The sequence below is a fragment of the Sminthopsis crassicaudata genome, chromosome 6 (assembly GCF_048593235.1).
Source record: "Sminthopsis crassicaudata isolate SCR6 chromosome 6, ASM4859323v1, whole genome shotgun sequence".
NCBI lineage: Eukaryota > Metazoa > Chordata > Mammalia > Dasyuromorphia > Dasyuridae > Sminthopsis > Sminthopsis crassicaudata.
The window spans coordinates 198,753,432-198,777,483 of NC_133622.1; the positions used below are offsets into that span (position 1 = coordinate 198,753,432).

Below are 24,052 nucleotides of genomic sequence, written 5' to 3' on the forward strand. Positions count from 1 at the left end.
GGTCTCTCTTCCCTCTAATCCAATTTCTATTTATTCATCAACATGATTTTCCCAAATTGTTGGTCTAATCTTATCTCTTCCTTGCTCAGTTAATCCTACTACAACTCCCTATCACTTCTAGAATCAAATAAAAGGTCCTCTGATTGAAATTTTCAATCAGACGTAACCTAGACCCTTTCTACTTCCCCCCCTCCCCAGGCTGGAGTTAAGTGACTTGCCCAGGGTCACACAGCTAGGAAGTGTCAAGTGTCTGAGACCAAATTTTAACTCAGGTCCTCCTGACTTCAGGGATGGTGCTCTATCCACTGCACCACCTAGCTACCCTCCTTTCTACCTTTCCTCTCTCCTTCTCTCCATGAAGTCTACAATGCAACTATAGTGACTGTTATTTCTTGAATATAACACTCCCATCTCCCACTTCCATATCTTTGAACTAGTTGTTTTGAGTGCTTGAAATGTTCTTCCTCCAAGCATCTAATTCTTAGATCCTAGGCTTCATTTAAGACACAAATTTTTAAAAAGACCCCCCCAAAAAAAATTAAACACTACCTTCCCTATAATGCCTTTCTGGCTTCCCCACTTGTCCCAGATGGCCCCTCTAAGGTTATCTTCTGTCCAGTCTGTATAGTCTAATTTATATAATTTTTAATTATAATACAAGCTCTCTGAGAACAAAGATAAGTTTTTTGCTTTTTTTTCCCCACTTTCCCTAATTCCTAAAACATAGAAAGTACTTAATGAATACTTATTGATCTATTGACTGAAATAAGAGTGAAGAGAAAAAAATTATCTAGATCATTAATAATTAGGAAAATGCAAATTAAAACAACTGAAGTTCCACCTGCTTTCCAGAATTCCTGGACAAGTTCACAGGTCCGCCAAGAGTACATTATTGTGCCTATTTTCCCACAGCCTCTCCAACATTTGTCATTTTCCATTTTTGGTCAGTTTTGTCAATCTAGAGTTTTAGAGTTTTGTGGTGGGGGGCAGATTTGGAGGGATTATTAGTCATTTAGATATAATAGAGGAGACAACATAAATCATTTTCTCTTCACAATTCAATTAGTATTATTTCCGTCAATAAGCTAAGTACTTTCTATGCCCAGAAAACTATTAAACCTTTGACCATTGATATCATTACTAGGTTCGTATCTAAAAGAGATCAAAGAAGAAAAGGACCCCACTGTACAAATATATTGGCTAAGGAGATGCCTATTATTTGGGAAATAGCTAGACACATTATATAGTATATGTTGGGATGAAATAATATTGTGCTATAAGAAATAATGAAAGGGATAGTTTGGCAAAGCTTGCGTGAACTGATACAGAATGATGTGATAGAACTGGAAAAGAAAAACATACAATAATAACAATATAGTTAAGACAAGCAACTTTGAAAAACTTAGAAACTGATCAACACAATGACCAATCATAATTCCAGAGGACTAAGGATTAAGCATGCTGTCTACCCACTGATAAAGATGTGATGGATTCAGAGTGCAGAGAATTTTTTTTACATAGCCAGTGTGGGAATTTGCTTTGCTTCGTTATATATAATTGAAACAAAGATTTTGTTTTCTTGCTTTCTCATGAGGAGGAGAAAAGAGGGAGGAAAAGAAGACAGATCTTTGGAAATAAAATTAATTTTTAAAAAGGAAATGAAAATAAAGAAGGACACATGACTCTGAGGTTAAGAATCTGGATTACTGGAATAATGGTAGAAATAGGAGTGGTAGGTTTTTTGGGGGGAAAGAGTTTGGTTTTGAACATGTGAAGATATCCAGCAAGCACTTAGAGATAAAAAGTTGGTCTATAATCACTTGAAAAAAGCTTAGCATATATATGTATACGTGTATACATATTATATAATGTATATATATTACATAGATATGTATTGTGTGTTTGAATACACATATATGATACATTTATTGTGTTCAATATCTATATTCAAAGGGGAAAAGAATACTTCTTGTCCAAATAATAATATGTAGTTAGATGCCGCCCCCATAGAGTTTTCCAGCAGTGTGTTTATTTTGAATAGATACTGTAGACAGAAAATAGTCTCAGAATTGAAGGAAGTAAGCAAGCTAGTTTGTTTTGGGAAAAGTGCACAATGATTTAATGATCCCAAGTTTCTCCCTGAAACAAAGGCCCATTTTTTTAAACACCAATATCCTTCAGGTAATGCTATATAGCTATAAATCATGGAAAGAGGGAGGGGGAGGGGAGGGAAGGAAAGGAATAAAGGAGGGGAATAAGCATTTATATGGTTCTTCCTTTGTTCCAGGCACTGTTGAGTGCTTTTACAAATATTATCTCACACAACAATTCTGCAAGGGAAATGCTATTATGATCCCCATTTTACAGTTCAGGAAATTGAGACAAGGAAAAGTGATTTGCTCAGGGTGATACCCCAGGTAAGTGCCTGAGGCTAGATTTGAATCCTTTTCTTCTTGACTCCAGGCCCTGCACTCTATCCCCTCCAAAATCTCCAAAGCTATGAGTTAATCCAAGGGATATCAGGATAGATATATAGTGGAAGTAACCATGATGCTATATATTACTTACAAAGTGCTGCATCCCAGAAAAAGACTTTGACACATAATTAAAGAGAGTAGGGAATCTAGTCAGAAAATGCAACTAGTCCAGACACGGAGGGAAAGTGAGGGATAGGGTGTGTTATTCTGATACCTTATATATAATGTCAGAAAATCTGGAGGAAGGTCTCAGCATACTATGTGGACCCAAAAAAAAGGAATAAGAGGACATAGACAAGGAGAAGAGGGAGTTAGGTATGTTTTGTTCACCAGAAAACTTATCCAAATTCATGAGGCCATAGACCCCTTGAAGTCACTTGGCCCACTCATCCACCTGAAACACATCCTTCTCTTACCAACTACCTTTCCTAACTTTCCAAAAGTCACCCCAATCACAATTCTCATGGTTAATGACTACCTAGAGAAGTGGAGGCAACTCAGAGTTATTTACATTCTTCCCTACAAACAGCTGAGGTAGCATACAAATGGAGTTGACACCCATTCCTGGGGAGCCCTGGAGCATAGAGTAATAACTTCCATCCCAGTAGGACTATCTAGGACTTAATAGAAAAGGCAAAGGACCCATTCCTTTCCCTCAGATAATCAGACCCTTGGCCTGCCTGCTGGGGATCTGGAACACTCTGTATTCACTCCCTGTCCTTTGGTATAATGTGTTCACCTTGACTTCTAAGTACATACTAAATCGTCACCCACCCTTTAAATTGTGCATTAAGCAAGAATTCATTGTTGAAACTCTCCTAGACTCACAAATGTTAATGAGGTCTCCTGGGGTACTTGGTGGGTAGAAAACAATATGGACCAAAGAAGAAACTATGGCAATCAATACACAAAGTTTAAAACTCAGAATTCATGGAGGTCTTTCACCAATTCCATAACATAACAACCTTGAGAAGAAGAGAGACATTTCCTCAGGACGCTTAGTGTAGGATCTCACAGCAGAACTTGAAAGAAGAATGATAGATCCTGTCCTATACAATGCCATCCTTTAGCCATGATGTTGGAGTTGGGGATGGGGTGGGAAGAACAGGATAAGATGAGTAAGTCATGTCAGTAGTTTCCATAAAAAGACCCAAGCTTTGAGGCTGAATGAGACAAGTGGTCAACTCTCTGACACTTCCCTTAGTTTGCTTTACGACCTTATGTGGATTTCTAAACACAAATCTCTGCTACAAGAACTGGTTTTCCCACTAGGTTTCTGCACTTTATGGACACCCTGCCACCAAAAAAAAAAGTTTTTTTTTTCCTTTTGGCTAATAATTTACCTCCTCCCAATGTGGATCCTGTGTCTTCTATCCTTAGTAAATGTTGCCTTATTTTTAGTGCAGGCCTTGTCTAATCACCTGCACCTATTGGTCTTGAAGAAGCTTATAGCAGTGGGCTGTGGCCAGGATCATGAGCCTTGGACAACGTACCAAGCCACTTTTCCTGAATAGCATTATATTTTTTTCTATGAATACTGTCTCAGTGGAGTCAGTTTAACCCACGTCACATTCACCAGTGCTAATAGACTTTTGGTACTGCCTGTAATTGTCCCCAGCGGCATAGTTACTGATCTCAGCTTACATATGTTTCCCTTTGCCTGGATCTTCACTTGTTTAAACTGACAGCAGCAATATTGATATGACTTCCAGAGAGTTGTGCCTAAGGATTCATTCAGCTTTGACTGCTAACTGGCAGAGAGAAGGTCCCTGTCTCTTCCTACTTCTCACAGGCAGACAAATGCATGGTCTCTGAGGACCTAAAGTAAGCCCCTAAATCTGGAGACAAAGGTAGAAATGGTACCTGTTTCCTTATGATACTTCCTTACCCATTTTTAACCTGTCTTGTTCCCATTATTAACATCACTAAGAAGAGAAATCAGTGACAGCTGGGGGCAGAAGGGAGGTATAACTGAGGAGTAAAGGCCAGCACTCACTCCAGCTAAAGACAGCAAGGTTTGTGAATAGGCACTGACCTGCCCAGGCCCAGAGAGTGAATGACTTGAAGAAGAGATTTTAAAAAACAAAACACGAGAGCATTCCATCTCTCTACCTAACAGCTTCTATTACATCCTGCAAAACTACCTAACCCTCTTCCCAAGAGAGTATCTCACTCTACCTTGCTTGCTATAAGCATTTGATAAATGTTTGTTGATCTGATTCAGTCTATTCAGTACTGAATAGTTTATTCTACTAGGCTCATGGGAGAAAAATAGGTCTGTTTTTCTATACATTCTCACTCAAATATTGTTTTTATACAGTTCAACAAACCAGCAGTATTACTGACCATGGCCAATAAATTATGGGTAATATCATTAATATGAGATTCATAGACAAAAATAGCATTCGTTAACAGGGCAGATGCTATTGGGGGGTTTCCACTGATGGAAATGACTTTTCCCTCTCCCTTGCCTCTCATATCCAAGCAGTTGTCAGATTTTATTGATGCTATTTCCATGTTTTTCATCCATTCCTTTCTTACCATTCATACCACAGCTACTCATCTCAGGACTCACCTGGATTATTGCAATAACTTTATTCATCTCCCAATCTCCAGACTTTTCCCTCTCTGATCCATTCTCTGATTAACTAGTAAAGTGCTACAGAAGCTGCAATGGATCCCTCTTGCCTCTAGAATAAAAATAAACACTTCTCCACCTGACATTTAAAGCCCCAGTCTATCCCTCCAGGCTTATTACCCATTATAGTCTTTCAGTACATTCTAAGGTACAGCCAAAATTGGTTTAACTTGCTATATGAGATTCACAATATTCAACTTCCTCCCAGGCTGCCCTCCATGCTTCTCCTCCTCCTCCCTCCCTCTTAGAATCCCTAGTTTCTTCCAAAGTCCCATTCAATAGCATCTTCTCTCAGAACCTTGTTCTGTTTTCACCAATTGCTAGGACCTTTTCCACAGCAACCTACTTGTACATATTTTGTAATTAATTTTCAATATACATACTATTTCCCCTGAATAAAATATAAGCTCTTCCAGGGCAGGGACTTGAGGTCTTGCCTTTCTGTCTTCAGGACCTGGCACATAGTAAGCCCTTAAATTTGTTATTGAATAATAATTGAATAAAATTTTTAATTTTTTTAAAGCACTAAAAATATTAAACACTCAATAAATTGTTTATTGAATATATGTTACATTTAATCCATCCCTGTGCCCTAAATTGGGCATTGAAAACATTGTGGGAGGGCTCTGCGCCCTCTTCAGAACCATAGGCCTGGACAGAGCTAAGCTGGCCACATGAGGATCTCTACCCCACTAGCAACTGGGTCCAACCCTCTGAGCTAAGCTTCTGTGCCCAGGTGTGCCAGCCAATAAGAAAAGACCTGAGTTGGTCTCTTTCTCCATTGTAGGGCCAGCTGTGTTGTTCTGGAGCAGGTGTAGTAACTACAGTAACACCATTGTGCAGCAGCCACTCACTGATGAAACCTCTCACTTCTGAATGAGAACCACAGGCAGAAATGGGTGATGACTCAGTGACTGTGGGTCTGTCACCTTGTAATAGAAAGAGCTCTAGATTTAGAATTAGTCAGTAAATATTTATTGAATGCCTACTGTGTGCCAAGCGTTCCACATCATATTTAAATGCATAAAATAAAATTCATAAGATTACAAAACAAATCAATTATATTGAAATGCAGTTACCAATTTTTTTTCAAAGTTTTCAGACCTTTGCCCTAGTAGGGTGTTACGGACAGGAAACAAGAAGTTAGGTCAATTTGATTCAACTGCACAGTGTATGCAGTAAGCCTAGAAAGGTATCATAAGGACAGTCTCATTTTATTTTCCCCAGTAGCCCCAGCACCTAGCACAGTGCCTGATATATAGTAGGTGCTTAATAAATGCTTATTGAATTGCATGAGCTCTGTTATCATAATAACCATCAAGAAGCCAAAGTCACTTCCATATTAGGAATAAAAATCAGAGTAAAACCTGACTGAAAGTAGATCAGCAACCCTTTTCCAATGGATTTTTGAACCCTGCAGACCAAAGCTCTTTTTCCCTGGAACATACATAGCTTTCAAAGTTCTGAATGAGACAACCAAATGTCAGAAAACTTAACCATGGAACATTTAAAGTTTTCTATTAAATCACAGACAAATCCTTTGCTGACTTCTCCTGGTTAGCAAAGTAAGAGGGAAGAGAAGAAAAAAAATATACATTTATTAAGTGCCTACTATTTGCCTGGCATTGTGCTTAGCGTTTTATTAATATGCTCTCATTTGATTCTTTAAAAATATTAACTCATTTGATGGGAAGAAGAGGGCTTGAGGAGCTAGATAGATAAACAGATGGATAGATAGATAAATAGACAGACAGATAGATAGATGGATAGACAGATAGAGATAGATAGATACATAGATAGATACATAGGTAGATAGATAGATAGATAGATAGATAGATAGATAGATAGATAGATAGATAGATAGATAGTGCCTAAAGACTGGTTCTGTATAAATACAGTCTCTTTTCTCAGTAGTCATACCTTATATGCCTCTGGATGTGTGAACAGGACAGCATTCCTTATTTTTATAAGATTTCTTGAGACCCCTCCAAAAGGGGCTCAAGCTTTAAAGGCTATTTCATGTACTGATTAATAAATAAACATTGATGTAAGCACTTACAATGTGTTAGGCACTGTGCTAAGTGCTAGGGATACAAAAAGAGGCAAAGATAGCTTCTGCCCTTAAAGAACAACGAAGGAAGGTCCCATGTGTTAAGGTCTACTCTAAGGGCATATAATCCCCACTTCCCAAACCCCTCAGCTTTCCGGGAGTCTGGTTGCTGACATGGCCATGGATCTGTTCTTCAACCTTGGGACCATGAGGGCCTGGAACCCCAGGGACAGGTGTAGGTGGGAACAGAGAAGCTATACCGACTGTGTGGGGCCAGGCCTTTAAAAATTGGATTTGGGGAGGTTGTTTTTTTGTTTCCTTAAGAAATGAAAAAGAATAAGACTGAATAAACATGACTACATTAACTCGCTGAAAAACCTCCTGCCATTTTAACTCTGTTCCTGGAGAAATAAAAGAAAAATAATTTGTCCACCCACACTCAGATCTTTCTGACGAAGGTAGGTGAATATTGCTTTGCTAATCGAGTGTGACGGCTGGATGTGAAGCCACACTGACGGATGCAGGATTGAAAGGAATCAACAGCTTTAAAAAAAAAAAAAAAAAAAAAGGAAGTAGCTGCTACTGGGTCCCAGCAGACCTGGGAGTCATTAAGCTTGACTGTGTTCATGGCTTCTGCAGGTCTCCCTCAGCCCGTAGCAATGGAGGCTATCGATGAGAATGAGGGGCAGCCAGACCAGCAGGGGGAAACAGCATCACCCCCACAGTCCTCGGAGAGAGAAACACAGCCCGCCCAGTGTCCCTGGGGCCAACCTCTGACTGGGGGTGGCAGCATGTGCTTGTTCGCCATCTCCCAATTCTTGGTAAGGATGTGGGATGCACTAGGCTGGGGTGGGGGGGGAAGGGGGAGGGGAGACAGGAAGCTGAGGGACATCCCCAGCCTTACCCCCCATCTCTACCCAGGACCCATCTGAGATGGAGGAACCCAGGGGATCTGCTGTCTCACCTGTAAAGATTTCAGCCCAGTAGAATCCCTAGAGCTGGGATGAGCAGGAGCCAGGAGATCTAAACTCTAGTATCTACTTCCCCTGTGACACTTCTGAGCACAATCAGGATCCTCTCTGGAGGAGCCTTACCTCAGGGGGATTTCCTCTATAAGGTCTCCTTTGTGAGGGCAGCTCTTCCGTTCTGTAGGGTCTTCTTGTGTGGCTCTTTCTGGGAAGTCATCCCCTAAATGGGATTCCCCCCACCTCTCTTTCTGTGGGGGACCTCCTTTCGGCAGCTATCTCTAAGGGAGACTTTTCTTCAAGGTTGTGAGACCTTTCCCCTTGTCATTTTGGTGAATCATATTTGTGTGACTTTTGTAAATGGGGAGACTCGGGATCTCACACTCAGGGGTTTCCTTGGATGTAGGCTGAGGGAGGGAAGAAGTTTGGGAATGTGTTCTTTAAAGTAACAACTTGAGTAAATGGAAGAGAAGCACAAGGGCTTCTGAGGGATGGGCCAGGGGAATGCCCTACAGCCCCCACTCCCCACTTCTTTGAGCCTTGTGGGCTCAGGGCTATGACTAATCTTGACCCTCTGTCCCTTCCCTTGTCCAGCTGGCCTTAGGAGTGCTCTGGCTCAGTGGGTATGGCTCTGTCACTCTGCAGGGACTCATGGATATGAGCTCCTCCTTGCTCTCACCGTTGGGCCAGTTGCTCATCATTCCAGAGGTAAGTGGGCTCTTAAAGGACTGGGCAGCTTGGGAGGACAAGAAGGGTTCTTTTCCCATCCCCCATCTACTCCCATCCCTTCCCCTTGCCAGGGCTTCATTAATTCAGCCCTCAATTTGAGGCTTCTGAATCCCCTATTTGACTCTCTCTCCCTGTTTGAGAATCCTCCAGGGAACAAGGGATGGGCTTTCTCAATCATGAGAAACTTTCCCTCCCCTGAGCTGCCCTATCTCTGGCAGCCCAAGTTTTGAGATATATGTCCAAGAGCCACAGGAAACTATCCTGACCCATCCCCTCAAGGATTAGGAGACTTCAGTTTCTCCTATCAGGGACATAATCCTCCTTCCTTTCCTAGTTCAGCTAAAACCAGATTGGGATTTTCAACAGTAAATTTACCTTTAAAATTGAAAAAAAAAAAAAAAAAAAAGTAAAATCCAATACAAAAATAGTTTTGGATCATTAAAAAAAAAAAAAATAGACTAAACTAGAAACTCCAGTCTGGCCCCTGATAGGCAAAGCAAACACAATTGACAATCCCCCACTCTACCCCACACCTTAATCTTCTCCCTGAAACTTTTACCCCTCACTGAAGCCACTTTTCCACTTTTTCTTGATGAGCATCGGAGCCCAGTCTCTTTATATGGCTGTGTCCTTGATGACAAGTAGCATCAGTTCCTTCCCAACAAGAAACAGACTGGCTTCTCTTCCTGTGTAAAGAAACTTCTCTTTTCTTGCACTGTCCACTCAACGCCTGTTCATTTTCTGAGAATACCCATTGGTTCTTAAACCATTAGCAGACCAAAATGAATTGTAGACTTCAGCCCAATAAATATCACACTTTTGCTGGATCTATTTCCTTACTCATCCATTTATCTGAGCTCTTTTTAATGACTTGACCTTCAAATGTGTGTCTCCCTCCAAACCACTTCCTATGTGTACACACTCTCTCTATCTCTGTGTGTGTCTCCCTCTCTCTTTCACTTCTCTCTCTTTCTCCCTCTCTCTTTTTTGTTCTGTTTCTCTCTCCTCCCTCCCTTTCTTTTCTCTTTCACTTTCTGTCTCTTTCTCTCTTTGTCTTTTTCTCTTTCAATTTCTACTTCTTTCTCTTTCTTTTTCTCTCTTGCTCTCTTTAGTTCTCTCTTCTCTTTCTTTCTTTCTCTTTCCCTCTTTCTGCATTTCCTTCTCTCTCTTACTCTCTTTTTATTTCTTCTCTCTCTCCCTTACACACACTCTGACCTTCCAGAATCCTATTGTGCAATATTATAATCTCCAAAGTACATTTAACACATGGTTTGAGTTACTTCCAATAATCAGAAAAGAATTTTGGCATCTCACACCCATCACCCCGAAGTGACTTGGTCACATTTGGATTACCTACAGAAGGTATCACTCATATCTATAGACCCCAAATGCTTTGCTAGACAATGTGAGCCAAGCTTCTCTAGCGCCTAAGGCCTCAGTTTTTCTCCTGAGCAATGGGTTATATTCCCTCTCTCACTCTCCTTAATCCTATCCCTGATGACCTGGCAATTTTGTCTGATATTTCCTAGATCTGCTTAAAGATAGGAAACATGGAAACACCTGGATGTCTGGTGGCCTTCCTGTCTTTTGGCCTAATCCTTGCTATGATCTTGGTAAGTTGCCACCTGACTTTCCCTTCACTCTGTGTCCCTTGGGCCCTTCTCTCTCACCCCTAATCTCTCTGACCCTCATCCCCACTCCAGTTCCTCTAGCTTCCGAACCCTTATCTGGTCCAGTCCTTCTGTGCATCGTCAGGAATAAGGAAATGCATTTCCATAAGGCTGTAAAAGGTAGAAAAGGGACTATAGGGATCTTCCCAAAAGACACATTAGCATCTATGACAAGTTAAGTGATGCAATGGTTAGGCTGCAGGGCTTGAAGTTGGGATGATTTGAATTCAGATCTTCTTCTAATTTTAGCTGGGTCCGGTGGCCAGATATAGATCAGGACAACACATTGGCTTTTTTAAGAGAAGAGGAATTGGAAAATGCCAGGGGTGGGAGGGGAAAAGAAGCAGGAACCTCCCCTGAGCAGCACATTTGGCTAGTGTGCTTAAATACACTTACTATGTAATCTGGCTAAAGTCAGCATATGGGACAGGATCATGGGACGTGGCCAGCTTAGACACTCCCCAGGTAGTGGGAAAGGTATACACCCTGACACCCATCCTGCTGCCCTACAAGGTCATTAATAATGTCATGTTATTAAAAGTAATAATAATAATAATGCTGTGTAATGAATGGCCTTCCAGTAGCTAAGTGTCTTCCTCTGTCCCCCAGGTTTGGCATCTCCTGGTAACTTCCCCGGAGCTTCCCCCGAAGCAACCTGAGGACAGACGCCAGTCTGTGAGCCGCCAGCCATCTTTCACCTACTCGGAATGGATGGAAGAAAAAACTGAGGATGACTTCTTGGATCTGGACCCTGTCCCGGAGACTCCGGTGTTTGACTGCTCAATGGACATTAAACCAGAGGCTGATCCCACCTCCTTGACAGTCAAAGCCATGGGCCTGCAAGAGAGGTGGAGGAGGGCCCCAGGGCCTCAGAGGCTCCAAGTATCTGAAAGCTTACCCATTCCCTATTTGGTACCCTGCTAAAATCAAGGAATAGCTATCTCTGATAAGTCTGTGTCCCAGGACAAAGCCGTGGGCAAGATGTGTCTATGATTCAGAGAATTCTTCCGTGGCGTATGATCCAGGAGACATAATTCAGTGATAGCAAGGCAGCACTGGGGAAAACATAAAAACTAGGACTAAGGAGTCCCGGATTCTGATGCTAAATCTTCCCCCTATTCTCTGCTACCTGGAGAAAGTCTATTCCCTTTTGATAGCCCTCAGTTTCCCCAGCTGTAAAATGATAAAATTAGATTAAATGATTTTCAGTAGCCCTTCCAGTTGGGTCATGCTTGGATTCTAGAAATAGAATCTCCAGGGCACTTGGACTATAGTAGAAATTGTCACCACTGACCCTTCCCAGAGGTTCCCAGGACTGAAGCCATTTTCTTATGTGGCTCTGAGCGGCTACCTTCCCTTTCTGGGCCTGGTGGTCAGAGTGTGGGCAGACCAGAAGTCAGTCTAGATGGGGACAGAAAGAAAAATGCAAAGATCATGTAGTCTAGGCCCAGAGAGTTAGACCTCACTCCTCTTCTACCTCATATATGAGGTCTCCTTCCAGGCAGACAAAGGACCAAGACATAAGCCTTAGTGACTGATATCAGAGTGAGAATTTGGGCTCTTTAAAGAACAGGAATACATCTTTTTTAAAAGAAATGTCATATTGTCTTGACATATCTCCATGATGGAGGTCCCTATTTCTGAGCTTGAACCATAGCCCTTCATCTCAGAACCCTCCTCTTCCATCTCAGAGCTCATTCCCAAGTATTCATTCTTTGTTCCTTATCCTTCACCCTCCATTCTTGGACTGGGTCCTAATCTTTCATCCTTGGGCCCCATCCTTCCTCTCTGGGCCCTCATCCCTCATCATGAGGTTCCCATCCTCCAACCCTGGACCACTGTCATCCATCACTGACAGCAGGACCTTGCTTTCTAGGAGAGGCTCGAATGTGTCCTTGACACTAGACATGTGCACTCCAGGCTGCTCTGAGGAGGGCTTTGGCTACATCATGTCTCCACGTGAGGAGTCAGCTCGAGAGTACCTGCTCAGTGCCTCCCGGGTCCTCCAAGCTGAGGAGCTCCATGAGAAGGCATTAGACCCGTTCCTGCTACAGGCAGAGTTCTTTGTGAGTATCAAACCCAAAGTCACCCTCTGTCCATGCTATGAATAATTTTTGTTTCACTCATTCATTGAGAACATGCTTCCTAAGCAGTTATTATTGATATGTGTAGGAACAGGAACAGGCAAGGATCTGAATCTGTGACATTGTATGATATGGTGAGGAGAAATTGGTTTTGGACTGGGAGACAGACCCTAGATTAAAATCCTGCCTTTCAGTTGCTACCTGTGTAACTTTGGATAAGTCACTTTAAAATCTGGGTTTCCCATTTATTTCCTCAGCTGTAAATAAGGGAGTTAAAACTAAATGACTTCTAAGATTCCTTCTTCCTCTTGATCTGTAATCTTATGAATCTTAAACCCCACCTCAGATGACATGCCCCTGGCAGATCCAAATCCTACAGGAAGAGACTGTCACAAAAAATCACACACTATGTTTCTGTTGAGCCCTTAAGAACAGAAAATATTGGCTCACTTCCCTGCCTTCCTTTGCATTTCATTAGCACCACCAGGTCCTAGAGACCAAAGTGAGTCAACCTCAATTCCTCAATCTCCCCCGACCCCAGGCCCTAGCCCCTATTTTCCATATTCAATGATGAAGGCCAGTTGATTTCATCTTTGAAATGTGACTCAATTCCAAACCCTTCTTTTCTACATTCTCACCCTCGTCCTAGTCCAAGCCCTCTCATCTCACTTTTGGACTATTACAATAGCCTTACTGTAAAATACTCCCTCATTGATCTACTTTAAAAGTCATTGACAGATTCATTTCTCTAAAAAATAGTCTTGCTCAAAAACTTTCAATGGCTCCTTGTTTGCAGAAAACAGTCCAGATTCCTAAGCCTGGTAGTCAAAGTTCTCCACAGTTTTTGTCTAAAGAGAATTTTGTCAAAATTTCAAATTTTTCATTTATTATTTTTATTTTAGCTTGTTATTTATTTTTATCACTTTTCTTTTTGCTTATTTTTTTTATTTTAGCTTCTTTTTCTTTTTTTTAGCTTAAATACTCAGTATACCATTTACAAATATACCTTGACTTTCCTGCCTCTGTCTTTGTTTACATCATTCTTCTCTCCATTCCTCTCTTTTCTCATTTTCCCCTCAGTCATTTGGATACATCATCCCTCCCTTCATTCTTCTACTTTCTCATTTTTCCCTAACTTATACACAGTCACAGAAAACATCAGGACAATTGCCTCTCTAAGTTTTGAAAACTGTTCCTCTTTTAATGGAAATTAAGATCATTTGGGCTTCTTTGGGTGCTGCATCTCACTGCTGACAATCCTGAGCTTAGAGTCCAATACAACTTCCAGATCATTTTCACACATGTAGTAGTCTAACCATAGCTTCCAAGTTAATATTTATATGATTGGTTTGGTTTTATTTTTAAACTTTAGGATCCTTTCATTAGAGTATGCTGTCTCATTCATTATTTCAGCCTGTCAAGAATTTTTTGGATCTTAGCTCAGTTGTCTGACAGATTAGGGCTCCCTCCAAAGGTGAGAAAATCTCCAAATTGTCTTTTAAGTTGTAATCTAAGTTATTGATGAAAAGTGTTCAACAGAATAGGTCCAAAGACATGAGAGGTTTCTATTCTTACCCATGATTTGGAGAATTTGGTCATTTGGCCTTTTGTGAAGTCAACCAGTTTTACTGGTCTTGTAGTGCAGTGGATAGAGCACCTGATCTGGAATCAGGAAGACCTGAATTCAAACCTCGCCTCAGATATCTGTGTGACAAGTCATTTAATCTCTATTTACCTCAGCTTCTTCATCTGGAAAATAAGGCTAAGAATAGCACCTTCTTCCCAGAGTTGTTGTGAGAATCAAATGAAATAATTGTAAAATGCTTGTAACAGTACCTGGAATATAGTGGATACTATATAAATTTTTAGCTATTATTATCACTTTGTTGTTTTTATTTTTAGTATTATTATTATTATAGCACTCCTTTGACCTATCAGTCTGGTAAACCTGGGAGAAAAAAAAGAAACAAGTTTAGTCTAACATGGAGTGTTCTTGATGAACCCTTGGCTGGCCCTTCGGGATTACTGCTTCCTTTTCTAAATGCTCACAAGCCTCCTCTTTAATAATACATTCAAAATTTATGCCAGGAATCTGATTCAGACTGACTTCCAAGCACACAGTGCCTGGCATATAATATATAATAATAATAATAACTAGCATTTATATTTCCTCTTTAGGTTTTCAAAATGCCTTACAAATATTATCCCTTACTTGATCCTCACAATGACCCTGGCAGGTAGATTTTCGTGGTGAGGAAACCCAGTCAGTCAGAGACAAAGTGTCCAGATTCATACTAATCCTTGTCTGACTTGTTCTTCGGTCTTCTTGACCCCAGCCCTAGACTAATATATGGTCATGTACCTACAGACTTTTCATATGATCTTTCTTCTGGCAGGAAATACCCATGAACTTTGTGGATCCAAAAGAATATGACATTCCTGGCCTGGTGAGGAAGAATCGCTACAAAACCATCCTTCCCAGTGAGTACCCATCCCTACAAATCTGCCTTCCCTGGTCCATATGCTTCTCTTTAAATGCAAAATAAACTGGGAGCTCCCAATGACAGTGAGATAGTATAATCTATCAATCAATCAATATTTATTAGCAATAAATACCAGGCACTGGACTAAGCACTTGGGATACAAAAAAATAGGGTGGGGGAGTCCCTCCCCTCAAGATGATTACAGTCTGACAGGGGAGACAACAAATAAATATATTCAAAGAAAGCCATATATAAGATAAACAGGAAATTATTGACAGTTAATTGACACTAGAGTTAAGGGTTAGGGAAGCCTCCTGTAAAAGGTGGGATTTTAGATGGGACTTAAAGCCAGAGAGGTCAGAAAGTGGCGTAGAAGAGGGAGGATATTCTAGGCAAGGGGAATAGCCAAGAAAATTCCTGGAGCTGAGAGATGAAGTGCCTTGTTTGTGGAATAGCCAGCAGGCCAGCATCTTGGGAGCAGAGTTCACGATGAGAAATGTGTCAGAAGAGGTAGGAGGGAACTAGAATATGAAGAGCTTTGAATGGCAAAGAGATCATTTTGTATTTGCTCTTAGAGGGCATAGGGAGTCACTAGAGTTTAATTGAGTAGGAAGATGACATGATTGGACCTGCACTTTAGAAAAATCCTTATTAGTGGCTGAATAGAGTGGTGAGAAATGAGGCAAGCAGAGGCACCAGCAAGTTATTGCAATAATACAGACATGAAGTAATGAGGGGATGGCCCTGGGGGGAATGGAGGAGGGAGCAGTGTCAAAGAAGGAGGGTGAGGAGATTTTTAGCAATGTTGCAAAGGTGAAATCAATAAATTCTGGCACTAGATTGGTTGTAGGAAATGAAAGAGAGTGAGGAATAGATGATGCTTCTGATACTTCCTATCCCTATGGCCTTGGATAAATACTTAACTTTCCGGGACTGCAGTGTCTTCATCAATGAAGTAAGGAGGTTAGACCAGATGGTCTGTAGAGTCCTTTCCCACTCTTGATCTATAGTCCTGTCATTTTCCTAAATCCCAAAATCCCCTACCTTAACGTCATCATCTCCTAGGGAAAGGTGGGCCAAAGCCAAAGACAGCTGTTGAGGAATCACATTTGAATCTTAAAACCTGGCAGAGTCCCCCAGAGCCTCAGGGAAACATCCTGAAGGGATAATTGACAGGATCCCAAGAGTAGAGAATAGACATTCTCTGTCCCTTGCCCCCAGGAAAGAGCCAAAGCTAAATAAAATAAAATCAGAGAATCCTAGAGTTGGAAGTGATTCTAAAAGTCATTTAGTCTGCTTGTGCCTTAGCAATAATCATTGTGGCAATATCCCCAACAAGTAAAATCAAGTGTTTTCTAATACTGCTATTCTCTTTGTCCCCTGAGGCCCATTTGGCTGCTTGGAAATCTTCAGTGACAGGGAAGTCACTATGTCCAAGACAGTCAATCCTACATTTAGACAGCTGTAATTGTTAGGAATTTTTTGGTTCTTGACATGGAAACCATTGTTCACCCAATTGGTCCACCAATTGGTCCTTGTTCTGCTCTCAAGGTCAAGTAAAACTAGTCTTCCATATGGCAGTCCTTCAAATCACTGAAGTCAGATTATCCTACTGTTGTCATATCCTTCCTATGTTTTCCCTTCTCCAGGGTAAACCTCTTTAGTTCCTTCTGATTGGTGTTTTAAAATATAGTTTTAGACCTATCTGGTATGGCTAGGCCCCCTTCCTTTGTAATTTTTTTTTTCATTTCTTCCCTTGATAATTGTGATCTTATTCTGGCCCTATAAAATAATTTTTGGTAGTTTGATTGATATGGCACAGAATAAGTACAATAATTTAGGTAGAATTGTCATTTTTATATTATGTATTTATATATTATATTTGTATTTTTCAGTTATTTAGATCTGATTTTATTTCTATGAAAAGTGTTTTGTAATTATGCTTATATAGTTCCTGGGTTTGTCTTGACAAGTAGACTCTCAAATATTTTATATTGCCTAATTATTTCAAAAGGAATTTCTCTATCTCTTGCTATTGAGTTTTGTTAATAATATATAGAAATGCTGATGATCTATGAGAATTTATTTTATATCCTGCAACTTTGCTAAAGTTGTTAATTATTTCAAATATTTTAGTTGATTCTCTAATTATACCATCATATCATCTACAAAGAGTGATTATTTCAAATATTTTAGTTGATTCTCTAATTATACCATCATATCATCTACAAAGAGTGATAATTTTACTTCCTCATTGGCTATTCTAATTCCTTAAATTTCTTTTTCTTCTCTTATTGCTAACACTAGCATTTCTACTACTGTCTTGAATAATAGTGGTAAAAAGGGCCATCTTTGCTTCACTTTGTGTATTCCCTATGTTCTCTAGTGTTTTTAATAGGATTGGATACTGTGTTTTGTAAAAGGCTTTTTCTCTATCTATTGAGATAATAATATAATTTCTGTTGGTTTTGTGATTGATATGGTCCATTATGCTCACAGTTTTCCTAATATTGAACCAGCCCTGCATTTCAGGTAAATCCCATCTGGTTATAATGTATTATACTGGTAATAAATTGCTATTTTCTCTTTGTTAATGTTTTATTTAAAATTTTTGCATCTATATTCATTAGGGAGATGGGTCTATAATTTTCTTTCTGTTTTGGCTCTTCCTGGTTTAGGTATCAGAACCCTATTTGTGTCATAAAAAGAATTTTATAGGCATCTGCCTATTTTTTTAGATAGTTGATATTGGCTTGGAATTGATTGTTCTTTAAATGTTTGGTAGAATTCACTTATAAATCCATCTGGCCTTGAAGAATTTTTCTTAGGGAGTTCAATAATGACTTGCTTGATTTCTTTTTCTAAAATGAGTTATTTAAGTATTTTATTTCCTCTTTTGCTAATCTGGGCAATTTATATTTTTGTAGATATTCATCCATTTCATTTAACTTGTTAGATTTATTGGCAAACAATTAGGCAAAATAACTCCTAATTATTGTCTTAATTTTCTCTTCATTGGTGACAAATTTACTCTTTCATGCTGATAATTTGGTTTTCTTCTTATTTTTCAATGGACAAAGGTTTATCTATTTTTTGGTTTTATTATCACAAAACCAGCTCTTACTTTTAGTAATTCATTCAATAGTTTTCTTATTTTCAATTTCCTTAGTCTCTCCTTTGATTTTCAGAATTTCTAATTTGTTATTTAATTGGTGATTTTTTATTTGTTCTTTTCTAGATTCTATAGTTGCACATGCAATTCATTGATTTCATCTTTCTTTATTTTATTCATGTAAGCATTTATAGATATAAAATTTCCCTTAAGAACTACTTTGACTGCATCCCAAAAGTTTTGGCATGTTGTCTCATTATTGTTCTTGTTCATTAAATTGTTGATTATTCTTATGTTTCTTATTTGACCCACTTATTCTTTAGAATTATTGTTTAATTTCCAATTGGTTTTTAGTCTCTTTCCATTGCTTTTTATTGCATCATGATATGAAAAGGAAGCTTTTAATATTTCTGCCTTCTTACATTTGATTGTGAGGTTTTATGCCCTATTCCATGGTCACTTTTGGGTAGGTGACATGTATGCTGAGAAACAAGTATATACCTTTCTATTCCCATTCAAATTTCTTTGAAGGTCTGTCATAAAAATTTTTTTCTAAAATTCTATTTACCTTATTAACTTCTTTCTTATTTATCTTATAGTTAGATTTATTTTTTCTGAGAGGAGGAGGGTGAAGGCCCCCAGTATAGTTTTGCTGTCTATTTCTTCCTGTTACTCACTTAAGTTATCCTTTAAGAATCTGGATGCTATACCATTTGGTGCATATGTGTTTAATATTGATATTTCTTCATTATCTATGGTACTTTTTAGCAAGATTTGTAGTTTCCTTCCTTATCTCTTTTAATTAGATCTATTTTTACTTTTGCTTTGTCTAAGATCAGGATTGCTACCCCTGTTTTTGGGGTTTTTTTTTTATTTCAGCTGAAACATTATATATTCTGTTTCAGTCTTTTATCTTTAATCTGTATGTATTTCTGCTTCATATGTGTTTCTTATAAACAATGTATCATAGGATTTTGGTTTTTAATCCACTCTGCTTTTTGCTTCTGTTTTATGAGAGTTCATCTCATTCATTTTCATAGTTATGATTACCAACTGTGTACTCCCTCCATCCTATTTTCTCCCATTTATACTTTTTCACCCTGTCCCTCCTCACTAGTGTTTTGCTTCTGATCATCATTTTTCTCTGCCAATGACCTTTTCTTTTCTCTTTCTTCTTACTTTTCCCCTTCCTTCTATTCCATTCTTTCTATAAATCCTGTTTGACAGATTTCTGCTCCAATCATCATCCTGACCTCTCAACATGTATCTGCCTAAATTATGATGCTCAGAACTGAACACAGTTGTAGTCTAAGCAAGGTAGGGAATTTTGTTCTGAATTGCAGACATAACACTGTAATGGAGAGCTAGTTTCAGGGTTGGGAAGGCCTGGGTTCAAGTTTCCCCTTGAATCATACTGGCTTTGTAATCTCAGGTAATTTAAACTTTCAGTGTCCCTTGACAACTACATTGTAAAAAAAAAAAAAAAAATTGCAGAACACTTGCAGATTTATATTGGTAGAGGGAGCTATCTTACCAACAAAATCATAAGTCTAGACTTGACCCCAAAAAACAAAAAACAAAATAAATCAAAATAACCTGTGTGGGGACAGTAGCAACCACTAAAATAATCAGAAGTCCGAATATGAGTGTAGAAAAAAGTTTATTTCTTTATCGTGAAAAAAAGGGTGAGTATGCAATCTCTGACACACACAAAGCATGGTTTTATAGAGCCACCATTCCCAAACAAAAGCCATTCCTTTTTATTCCCCAACACGAGTACTCCTCCCTTACCTCTTAGCTCCTTTCCCCATCTTCAGTTTCTAAAAATGAGCTAAGAAAACCTGAAGCTATTAAATGTTTAACAGAGTAGGGTATTTCCCATTCAATCCAGTCCCTACCCCCAAGGAGTTTCCATTCTGGAAGGGGAAGACTACAGTGAAAAAGTAGGGGCAAAGAACAAAAAAATTATTTTCAAATCTCAGTCTACCAGCTCAGATTACAAAATCCAGTGTGAGCCCCTATATTTTTACATTTTTTTGAGTAAGATAAATCCACCCTCAACCTCTCAATGAGTTTCAATTTCTAATTTGTTTTATTTCTCCAATTTAATTTTTATAATTGTTAAAACAAAAATAAAAATTCATTCCTTATATTTATTTGGAATGCCTTGCCCCCTTTATGACTCATAATGAACTTGAAGTCCCTTAGAGAGACTTCAGATCTTTTTCACATTCACTAGAATCTAATTTATCTTCTACTTATGGAATCAATTATTTTGGAAACTAAATCAACACTTTACATTTTATCTCTATGAGATGTGGTATACAAAAGCATGGGACCTTGGTTCAAATTCTCCCTCTTCTTCCCACCTCTGTAAGCTTGGGGAGTCACTGAATTTCTCTAGGTTTTGATTTTTTCATCTATGAGACGATAGGAATAGACTAAATGATCTCTAATGTTCTTTTTGCCTCCAAATTATACATATCATGTTGTAAAATGTCATGCTATTAGGTTTGGGCCCATCCTTCAATCCATTTCTAGCCCAAAGAGATCTTTTGGAGTTCCAGTTTGATCATCCAACCTTTAAGTTAGCCATCTAAATTTTGTGTAATCCACGAATGTGATGAGTCTGCCATGTTTTATTTCATGTCCAGTGGATAAAAATGCTGAAGGGAATAGGACCAAAGAAATGTGCTTAATGCTCTCCCATAGAAACATCCTTAGAACTTACCATCATTCCATCAACCCCAGTTCTTTGGTTCTGATCATTAGTCACTTCTGAAATCACCAAACTATAATATATGCCAATCAAAAAACATTTATTAAGCACCTACTATTTATCAAATACTGGGAGTACAAAGACCAAAACCAAAATTCCTGCTCTCTGAGAACTTATATGATTTTAAGTCAAATAATTGTGTGCAAAAATAAGTAAATATAAAACATGTAGCAGTGGTAGGGTGGGACAGTGAACAGGATCATTCAATCTGTTTTGACTGTCCCCTACCCCCTACTATTGACTCATGACTTAGGTGGGTTTCCCAGTATAAATTCTATTTTTTAGATCTGAGTTCAGTCAAAAGACCACATCCTATTATTTTGTTCTGTTTTACTTTTAAACCTCACATCCTCCAGCCAAAGGTGGTACACTGGTAAAATTCCCAGCCCCACCCCCAAATTCTATTTTTTTTTACTTTTTTTTTATTAATTTTATAATTATAGCATTTTTTTGACAGTACATATGCATAGGTAATTTTTTTTACAACATTATCCCTTGTACTCCTTTCTGTTATGAATTTTCCTCCTCCTTCCCTCCACCTCTCCCCTACATGGCAGGCATTCCCATACATATTAAGTATCTTATAGTATATCCTAGGTACAATATATATGTGCAGAACCGCATTTTGTTGTTATTGTTGTTGCAAAGGAAGAATTGGATTCGGAAGGTAAAAATAATCTGGGAAGAAAAAAAATGCTCACAGTTTACACTCATTTCCCAGTGTTCCTTTTCTGGGTGTAGCTGATTCTGTCCATCATTGATCAATTAGAATTGGATTAGCTCTTCTCTATGTTGAAGATTTCCACTTCCATCAGAATACATCCTCATACAGTATTGTTGTTGAAGTGTATAGTGATCTTCTGGTTCTGCTCATTTCACTCAGCATCAGTTGATGTAAGTCTCTCCAGGCCTCTCTGTATTTCTCCTGCTGGTCATTTCTTACAGAACAATAATATTCCATAACATTCATATACCATGATTTACCCAACCATTCTCCAATTGATGGGCATCCATTCATCTTCCAGCTTCTAGCCACTACAAAAAGGGCTGCCACAAACATTCTGGCAGATACAGGTCCCTTTCCCTCCTTTAGTATTTCCTTGGGCCAAATTCTATTTATAAAGGCAGAATCAAAGATTAAATCAAAACAGGTAAAAAGACTCTTTGCCTGTACCCTGAGGAAATGGCTTCAAATTTCCTTGAGGATTCCTATAAAGGGAAAGGAGATAAAGAATTATCAATTTAGGTCTATCGTCCTATTGATGAGGCCCTGTATATTTTTGAAGGAGAGGAACTAAAGAACTGATTCCTGAGGCAAGCAGGGAAAAGATACTGATAGAGATCAGGTTAGCAACGTGGTCTCACCCTCTGGGGAGGTTTCCAGTCTGAAATCCAAGTTATGTCAAACCCCAGAAATCCACCTTCTGTAGAGATCTCGATCAGTCTCACCTTGCCATGTCCTGTCAAAAATCCCAGTCATGTCCCTAAGGTTAAATTTTTCCTGTAAAATCAATTTATGTGCCATACCGTAGCCTTCCTTTGGGTCAGTCTGCCCTTGGCACTCTGCCTCGTGGTACCATATAATATCTCTCTAACTCCACCATGCTTCCCACCCCCACTTCTCCTTACAGCTAACTCTTTTAGAGTGCTAAGTCCCTTTCAGGATTTAACCTACCAGCTAAGGCATGCCCCAATCTCAGGGGATGTTCTCTTTGTCCTGCGTAATTGTGAGGTATACTGAGGAAGTTGTCTTTATATGCTCTCCCATCTCTGTGTCATATTTACCATTCCCTGTGTCTATTGTATCCCCTTCATTTTTCCTGTAACCTATTCCCCTAAATAAATCTACCTTTTGACAAAGAGAAAGGCCATTAATTCTTCACAGGACTGAACCCCAACTTTTGGTGCCAAACTTCACATCATAGACCACATCACTACGACGAAGACAAAGCTTCTGCCTGACCCTCCTTATGCTTTGTCCAAGTAGCCTCACTCTTCACCTTCCCCAACACCGAATCTCTTCCATGTGTGTGGTAAATACCTGAGTTTCCCTTTGAGTCTGACTTCTGGTCTTGAGATCCTGGGTAGCTAGATGGGCTTTAGCAGAGAAAGCCTGAAGCACTGACAGAATTATAATACTTCCTGATGCAAGCAGAGAAGGGCTGGTACCCTCTCGCCTTTAAGAGAGCCTTTTGTGCCTAAGTGCATCTTTTGTTCAAGTGGACCTTCCATTACAGTTCCAGCTTTGGGGGGGGTGTCTCTGGAAATCTTATCCAATCAGAAAGCCAAGTTATGATGCCATACCCTCGAGGTTATATTTCCCCGTGTGAAAGATCTGCTCTTATTCTTTGATAACTTCTTTTTAGGGCTAGCCCACCTGTGAGGTTCTCCAACCATCTAGCTTCTTTCTCCTTATTATGGCTAACTCTTTTAGGGTGCTAAATCTCTTTTAGGGTTAGTCCACCAGTCAAATTTGTAATCCCTTTTGGGTTTAGTCTTCGAAACTTTTCTATGAACTTGTCTTTGCTATTTTTTTTAAATTATTGTTAAAATTCCTTCCTTTGCTAACTCCTACGTGCTATTCACATAATAAAATAGCAAAATCTTTGTAACCTGTGATGAATATCTTACTTGATTTCTTCAGGTCAACTGAATTATGACTGAATCTCTGTTATACTATTTTTGCATAATATTCCTTTCCAATTATGCTCTCTCAAATATGTATTCCCATTCTGGATACTTTTTTTAAAAACTGAGGCAATTGGGGTTAAGTGACTTGCCCAGGGTCACACAGATAGGAAGTGTTAAGTGTCTGAGATCAGATCCTCCTGACTTCAGGGGTGGTGCTCTATCCATTGCACCATCTAGCTGGCCCTCTTGGTACCTCTTTACCATTTCAGTCAGACTCACTGAAATCAGCCTCCATCCATCTGTAGTCTCCACTGCCTCTGGTGGAGGCTGGACTGTGTTCCACACCTGAGGTACAACTGTGCTCTTTACTTTTACCTGAGGAATGGCAGAAACCTTCCCATGTCTGCTCATTTGAGACTCCAGCTTTTATGAAG

General features: G+C 39.3%; 1 protein-coding gene across 3 annotated transcripts in view; it reads left to right on the forward strand.

Annotated features, from left to right (window-relative positions):
• PTPN5 (protein tyrosine phosphatase non-receptor type 5) overlaps positions 1-24,052 on the forward strand; it is a 118,287-nt gene that overhangs the window by 75,585 nt on the left and 18,650 nt on the right. For all 3 annotated transcript variants that reach the window (XM_074276694.1, XM_074276695.1, XM_074276693.1), the window contains exons 4-9: positions 7,805-7,986; positions 8,725-8,838; positions 10,389-10,472; positions 11,139-11,377; positions 12,406-12,595; positions 15,010-15,094. In XM_074276694.1, the coding sequence (XP_074132795.1) occupies positions 7,805-7,986; positions 8,725-8,838; positions 10,389-10,472; positions 11,139-11,377; positions 12,406-12,595; positions 15,010-15,094 (894 nt within the window). The remainder of the gene's footprint in view (positions 1-7,804; positions 7,987-8,724; positions 8,839-10,388; positions 10,473-11,138; positions 11,378-12,405; positions 12,596-15,009; positions 15,095-24,052) is intronic.